This window comes from Leishmania mexicana, chromosome 1 (assembly GCF_000234665.1).
Source record: "Leishmania mexicana MHOM/GT/2001/U1103 complete genome, chromosome 1".
Classification (NCBI taxonomy): domain Eukaryota; phylum Euglenozoa; class Kinetoplastea; order Trypanosomatida; family Trypanosomatidae; genus Leishmania; species Leishmania mexicana.
The window spans coordinates 236,035-243,534 of record NC_018305.1 but is presented as its reverse complement, the minus strand read 5'-3'; the positions used below and the strand labels follow the sequence as shown (position 1 = coordinate 243,534).

The following is a 7,500-nucleotide window of genomic DNA, read 5'->3' as shown; positions in this document are numbered from 1 at the left end:
GACGCTGCAGCCGTCACCTGCGATGTCCACACGTACAAGGCAACAGCGACGACCTCCATGGTGGTGTGCGTGAGCAGGCCGAATATCGACACGTTGGTGTGGCGCTGATCAAGGAACTCGACGAAGTTACGAAGCGAGCGGAAGCGCTGCTCCGAGTGCGCGTAGTGCTTGTCCGTGAATACCTGTGGTCTGTCGCTGCGGCGCCCCACCTGCATCCGCACAGGGCACAACGACATGCGGTTGTCCATGATGGCGGCCTTGGACTACGAACGAGGCGAGTGGGTATGGGTTGGGGGCGCCGAGGGAGGGGGCGCGGGCGTCGTCAGCGCACACCAGCGCGCAGGCGGAGAGAGTCACCGTACTACACGTAGACAACAACTTGGTTACTCACAGACACCACCCCCGCCCGCCCGTCCGTCCCGAGGGGCACGGGCTCCGAGAGAGAGAGAGAGAGCTGACGACGACGCTGACGAGGGTCGCCGGTGCGGTGCACGAGCGGCGGCAGCGCTGATAATGCGAGCCTTCCCAGACACGCACACGCATACACACAAGGGGGAAGGGGAGGAGGAGGAGGGGGGGGGGAGCGGTGCAAGGGGCGCCTCTGATGGCCGAGCCAGAGGAGCGGGAAAAAGGCAGGGAAACCCCGAAGGGAGGCGCGCGTCCCCTCTCCCCACCCGGCGTGTGTCAGACGGCGAGACCGACGAGGCTCCGCCTCAAGACGTCCCCGGGGGAGGAGCAGCGAGCGGGTCCGAGCGCCGGGGCGCGTGCCCCGAGGAGTAGGCGGAGGGGGGAGGGGAGGCAACGCCGCAGGTAGCCCGAAAACGTCGCCGGCCGTGATGAAGCAGTAAAGTAGCAAAGCGTGAGAAGAGAGAGAAGCCGCGGAGAAGGGCTGAAAGGCTAGTGGTGGTAACCGAGTGGCTGGGTGTGTGTGCGTCACCTGAGGAAAGCCAGACACGGACACGCACGCGCAGAAGGATGCACTGGTAATCACGCTGACGAAGATAAGAGCCTCGAATCGCTGCGCCTGTGAGAGGGCGCGCACACGCGTGTGCGCGCCGTAGGATGACCGCAACGGGTCAAGAAGAGGGAGGGGGAGGAGTAGAGCTGCAGCATACGGCCCCATCCGTGTGCGGCACACTGCACATGGTAGAGGGAAGGGGAGGTGGCCAGAGCCGCTGCGCGACTTGGGGCGGGAGCGGGCCCCCAAGCCGCAGCTGCGCAGTCGCCCACATGAGGGGACGGCCGCGAGGGTGTCCGTGTTCGCTTGTGTACAGGTGCGTTACTCATGGTGCCATCCAGCAAGGAGTAGGGCAAGGCGTGTCGACAGACCTCTCTTACGATGCGGCGGCGGAGCACATATCATTGCCGCCACCACCGCCTTCCCCTCTCCGGCACGGGCGTGCGTGACTACCGCGCTTTCGCGTCGACCGTATCGACTTCCGGTGTTTCCGCAGCAACACGTCTGCAGAGGCCACAGCCGCGGCGGCGGCAGAGGGTGCTGCAGACATCGCCGAGTCTTGGTCAGGGCAGCGATCATGGGTGCTGTTCACGGTGTCCCTATCCGTCGGGGTAGTCGCCTGCCGCGAGGGCGGTGGCGTCGATGAGAACAGCTGCCGCGTCGGACTGCCGTCTCTCTCCCTCTGCGCCGTTGACGCCTCCTTCGGGGGTGCCGGTCGCAGCATGCCGACCGCGTCCGCCTCCAAGACGACGTTCTCCACGGACTGCGTCGATATCATGTCGTAGGTGCTGTGCAGCGCGTAGTGCCCCTGGACGCGCAGGAGATCGCCCTCCTGCACCTTGAAGAGGAGCGGCGCGGTGGCGGGAGGAGAGGGTGCTGGCGCGCTGGCCACGCCATTGTCATCGCCGTAGCGGTGGTACGGCTGCCAGGCAACGTAGCGGACCAGGAGGTGCGACCGGTACATCTTCAGCTGACCAGGGCGGCGCTCCCGGTACCCGTGCACCTCCAACACAAATTGCAGGACGCGCGGCCCCGCCGCAGGAGTCTCCGATGTGGAGGCAGGGGTGGCCCCGCGCAGGGTCCCCACCTCCACTGGACCGCGCACGGTGCCGATGCAGCTCGCAAACGATACGCCGGTGCCGAGCCCCCGTCCACTGTCCCGCCACGCCCGCTCCACCCCCTCGTCCACCTCCATCAAGCGCCCGGTCAGCACCGCGCTGGGGTACGCGCTGGCCGCATCGATGGCGGGCTCCGCCGTGGCAGCGGTGCCGCCGCCCTCGCGCAGCTGCCTCACGCGTGCCTGCACGTGGGCAAGCTCTTGCTGCAGCCGCGCGTTGCGCGCGGCGATCTGCGCTCGAGCCACCTCGCTCGCAGACACGACTTGGACACCGTGACGAGTGGTGCGATGGCGGACAAGGTTTGGCTCACACAGGAAGCGCTTGCCACATTCGGGGCAGACGTGGCGGTTTCGCCGTGCAGGTGCTGGCGATGGTGCTGCTGACAAGATGGACCTGCACCCGTTGCCACTGTTACAGCGCGCCCGTAAGCCGGAGGGACGACGGTAGAGAGAGGGCAACGAGTGTGGCGCGGCGCAGAGGCGGCGCGAGTTGGCCAATGCGATTTCCGACAGCACCGCCACGGGTGCGAGTCTCGGGCTGTCGTCCTGATGCGACTCGACCGCAGTCGCTGCGCTGCGCAGGGACGACGACAACGACAGCGCCGTGGCCAAGGACGGCGCCAGCGCCAAGGACCACCTCGCCGCGGCCGACGGGATGGAGGTGGGACGCGACATGAACGGGTCGGGGTGGCGGAAGAGGTGGATGGCTTGCAGAGTGTGTGGAGCACGCAAAGGGAAATACGGAGGAGGATGAGTGTAGACGGTCACACCTCCGGTCACGTGCGCCTTCGTGAGTTGAGCCGACGTACGTGCGTGGGAGGAGCGGTGGGGAGGGAGGGAGAAGCGGGTGAAGTATGACGTGGGGGCTGGCACATGGCATACACACCCAGGCACAGGCGGATGGGAGGTCGTCTTGGAGGGCTCCCGTTTTCGCCCTGCTGTCGTTGTGCGTGTGTCTCCCACACACCCGCCATGCGCGCAGCCAAGACCGACAACGCCGCATGACAGTCGAGAGTAGACAGTGGCACACACACACACACGTGTCTATATCTATAGATCAATGGATATGTCGATGGGAGAGAGAGGGGGGAGAGCACGTGTCCACGCAATGAACGTCATCGCGGCGCAGTTCCTGGTCGTGGAGAGTCCGCAGTGAAGGAGGGGGAGAGGGAAGGCGGCCTTGGCTGCTGAGCAGCCTCACGTATGTCTTGTCCCGCCCACACGCCTCCGTGTCCCAACACCGCTTCTGGACTTGCCCCTCCCCCCCCCTGCGCCAAAGGCCAGACTGCCGCCGACAGACACGAGCACACTTGTGTGTGCGCCTGTGCCTCGTAGGAGGAGGAGGAGGGCTACGCCGCCGTTGCCGCTGCCCTCGACGACACGCTCGATGACTTCTGCTTGTCGCCGTCCCCATTTCCCTTGACGTGCCTGGGTGCTGTGTTCTGCCGGTACGTGCAAACGGCGTCGTACAACATCTTGGCGACGAAGAGCACCAGACCGACGCGGATCGCGGCGGTGAGGGGGCAGGCCATGTTGCCGCAGGTGTCTGTGCGCGTGTGTAACAAACTCGTGGTCGTGGGTGGGGTAGATCACTACAGCTTCGCTAGCGGGAGGGGAGAGGTGAGGGAGTGAGAGGAGGCGGGGGGAGGGCGATGGTGGGGAACGATGTGGAGGAAGGCGTTGCGGGTACACGGGGTACATGTGCCTTTCGAGTTTGTGTGCTCAAGGGGACTAGTACGATGGCGACTGGCAGCAGCACCAGCAGCACACTTGCACAAGATGTACATGTGCCAGAGGCTGGGTGGGTGGGTGGGTGGGTGGGTGGGTGGGGTGGGGAGGTCCCTTACTGCCACTGCAGCCTCCCCCCTTCCTCTCGCTCGATGGGGACGGCGGAGTGGGGGTGGGGTGTGGCGAGCGGAGGATGACGCCCTTCGTACGCCCTCCTCTTCCCCGTGTGTCCCCACGATCTCGACCACCGCCACCGTCGTCGCCGTGGCTGCCCGCCAGTAACCCCGCAGCAGTGAGGAGGTTGTGCCCTGGCCGTATCAGGGTTACGTCACCCTCCTTCTGCTTCGTGACGGCGCTTGGGCGGACGACCGGCATACATACGCGCACCCCGACCCGCCCTCGGCACAGCGCCGGAGGGAGACCCGAAGTAGTGTCACAGACCACGTGAGAAAGCGAAAAAGACAGGAGAGGGAGATGGGAGGGCAGCGGGGCAGGCATAGATGCGGGCATGGGGGTGATGATGCACACACACACACACATACACCAGCCTTCTCTCCCCTATACTTCTCCTCACTACAGGCCCCCTCCCCTCTCCCCCCCCCACACACACACACAAAGGTGCCAACCGTTCTATCCATGGTGTACTTCACCACCCTCGGCAGCCTGGCCATACGCCATGGTGATCTGCCGAGTGCGCCACGCCTCGCGCGGGCGGTCCCGCTGCGACAGGAAGCTGTCTTTCGCCCACAAGAGGCGCATCTGCTCGCCGCGCTTCACCGGATCCGCCTTGCGCCGCAGCGTGCGCCCCTCCGGGTCGAGGTAGGACACTTGGCCTCTCACAGTGCTGCACGAGTTCGGTCGAGGGCACTGGTAGTAGTTGTGGCAGCTCCCGAGGCTTGTGGCCGGCGCGGCGCCTGTGAGGACTGTTGTCGACATCGACGACGAGGATGTGCGAGGGCCGGGTGCCATCGTGACCAACGTGCCGGTCCCCGGTGGCGTACGCGTCGTGGGAAAGAAGCGGAAGCGCTGATCGCCCGTCGCGTCGAAGACGATGTTCGCCGCGCGACGGTGATGGGCGCCCATGGCTGTCACCTGCGCGACACCAGAGGCAGCCGCCCCTGTGCCAACCGCAGAGCCGCCACCACGTATGCGTTGCGCGTGTGGCACGGCCGCAGCAGAGTCACGCCGCCGCTGCGGCCGCTTTCCGGCTCTCTCGCCGGGTGCTCCTCGAAAACTTGGTGTCTTCACTTGAGAGGTGTGTGGCGCGTCACGGCTGTGGCCGTGTAGTGTCCCGGACGCGTGCACCGCTGGTGAGACAGGCGGCTGCCGTTGCTGCTGCGCGTGAGGGGCACCGGAGGAGGGCTGCAAGCACAGCTTTTCCAGCTCCCGCTCGCGTAGCTGGATGTAGCGGTGCAGGCGCAACGACGGCTCGAGGTGTTGGAGAAGGCCGCTAGATTCGCTCGGGTAATCCTCTTGGTGTTGCTGCTGCTGTTGGGGCGGCGACACTGGCGGCGGGGTGATGGCTGCACCGTGAGTGTTGTGGTGGTACACCGCCCCTTGCCCTTCCTCAACTGTATCTTCCTGCACGACGCGCCGCGAGGGGTGCGTTGCGGACGGAGTCGGCGTAGTATCTAGGTGTCTGGGAGCTGCGTTGCCATCATCATCATCATCGTCCTGGTTCACAGCAAGCTGTGCAAAGACGCGCTCGATGTCGTCCCAGGAGGGGTTCGGGTATCCGGCCTCCGCCAACGCTGCTCGCACTCTCGCGACATCTGCGTCGCTATGGTGAGAGGCGCGGGCGCTACCAGGCGGCGTGGCCGTGGACGATGTGGTGCCGCGCCGCTGCTGTGACAGTTGGCGTAGTCCTTGGCCGGAGAACGACGAAGCCGCGCCAGCTGGGGTGGTGGTGCGCCTTGTCGCGCTGTCTGCATCTGGCGTCTCCACAGGCGAGCCATGCTCTGGGCGGTGGTGGGACGACGCAGGGGGCGTGGTGCGGGAAAATGCGGCGCTACCGCTGCTGTTCGTCGTTGGTGTTGCGGGAGCACCGCTCGCACCTCTCGTGCGAGCCTGTGGCGACAGGCGCATACGTACAGAGTGGGTAGAGGACGACGATCCCGTAGAGACGGCGACGGCGGCCGCGGTGTGGCGAGATGGCACCATATACGCGAACATGCGCGACGAAGGGAACGGGAGGTGTGCGAGTGTGTGTGGTTGCTCGGCAGTACACACGTATAAACTGCAAAGAAAGCGGTCCAGGGACGGAGTTCGGCACGACAGCCGCAGTTACGGATGATGAGGTGCGGCTTCTGTATGTGTCTATGTTGTTCTGTGGTTGCGTGTGTATTTGTGTGTGTGCGCACGTCTCTGGCACCCCACCGGAGCGTCAACAGCAGTGCTGCAAGCGCGTGCGTGAGAGACAGGGGGGAGACTCACAAGCCAGCCGGCAGGGAGAGACCGTGAAGAGGAGGTTAGAGAAGGCGATACAGACCTTGTGCGAAGATGAACGGGAATGGGGCGGGGGGGGGGGGAAGAGGGGGAGATAGGGAGGGGAGAGAGACGGAGGGAGCTATCCCTGGCATGGCAAAAAACGGCCCCGCCATCCCATTCTTCCAGCCCCTCCCCATCCCCATTCCCATTCCCATTCCCATCCCCCCCCCTCTCACCCCTCCCCATCTCCCCATCTTCCCGCCCGGCGGTGCTCAAAGATACATCACAGTTGCAGCGTGAGGAGGCGCACTGGGGAAGGAGAGGGAGGTCTGTACGCAGACAGACACACAGACACACACACAGACACACATGCGCCCAGGTGCACCCCGCATGGACCCATACGCCTATGTGTATGTGTGTATGTGGGTGTTTTCCGCTCGCTTAGACAGGCAGACATGGCACACAGTTACAAGAGGGGAGGGCCGGTGCGTGGGTGTGGGTGAGCGTGTCCGTGTCCGTGAGGCATGGACATGGAGGGCATACACAGACATACACACAGATATACATATACATGTATATATATATATATATACGCAGACCGGTGCATGACGCAGATGTACCCTCCTCAACCCTTCCGCCCCCCTGCACGACGCCTGGACACGTGCCCCCCACAACCCCCACTCTCTCCCCCCTTCCCTCTCCCCAAATACAGATAAACACACACGCGCGCGCCACGCTCACGCTCCATCTGTCCCCCTTCGTTGTTTTCTTTGTTGTATAGGAGAGAGGATGGGATGAACACCTTCCGCAGCGGCAGCTCCCGCGTGCTCGTCACGACCGACCTCGTGGCACGCGGTATCGACGTGCACCACGTGAACATCGTCATCAACTTCGACCTGCCAACGAACAAGGAGAACTACCTGCACCGCATTGGTCGCGGCGGCCGCTACGGCCGTAAGGGTGTTGCCATCAACTTCGTGACGGAGAAGGACGTGGAGCTGCTGCACGAGATCGAGGCGCACTACCACACGCAGATCGACGAGCTCCCCGTCGACTTCGCTGCCTACCTTGGCGAGTAAAAGCAGGTCCTTGCCCCTCCCCCCACCACCCGCGCCATCGCCATGCGAAGGATGATGAGGCCTGATGAAAAGCTCCCCGCCGTCGGTGAGGGCCTGGCTGTATGATGTCGGGCTCGGAGCATCAAGCAAGCGTTTCGTTGAGGCGTTTGTGGGGTATGTGGTCCCACCGTGCTTGACGGACACATGACGCG

At 64.6% G+C, this 7,500-nt stretch overlaps 3 protein-coding genes across 3 annotated transcripts in view; all 3 read right to left on the bottom strand.

Annotated features, from left to right (window-relative positions):
- The window catches only part of LMXM_01_0810 (putative calcium/potassium channel (CAKC)), a gene marked incomplete at both ends in the record, with an annotated part of 3,102 nt that extends 2,854 nt beyond the window's left edge, over positions 1–248 (bottom strand). Inside the window, one exon of the mRNA XM_003871556.1 lies at positions 1–248. This exon is cut by the window's left edge and continues 2,854 nt beyond it. Coding sequence (XP_003871605.1) covers positions 1–248 — 248 coding nt within the window.
- Positions 249–1,334: 1,086 nt separating this feature from the next.
- On the bottom strand, positions 1,335–2,750 carry LMXM_01_0800 (uncharacterized protein; the record flags this gene model as incomplete). Its single annotated transcript, XM_003871555.1, has 1 exon — positions 1,335–2,750. The coding sequence occupies one exon, from the start codon at positions 2,748–2,750 to the stop codon at positions 1,335–1,337; it is 1,416 nt and encodes a 471-aa protein (XP_003871604.1).
- Positions 2,751–4,433: 1,683 nt separating this feature from the next.
- On the bottom strand, positions 4,434–5,975 carry LMXM_01_0790 (uncharacterized protein; the record flags this gene model as incomplete). Its single annotated transcript, XM_003871554.1, has 1 exon — positions 4,434–5,975. One exon carries the CDS (start codon positions 5,973–5,975, stop codon positions 4,434–4,436), a length of 1,542 nt encoding a protein of 513 aa, XP_003871603.1.
- Between the last annotated feature and the right edge of the window lie 1,525 nt (positions 5,976–7,500).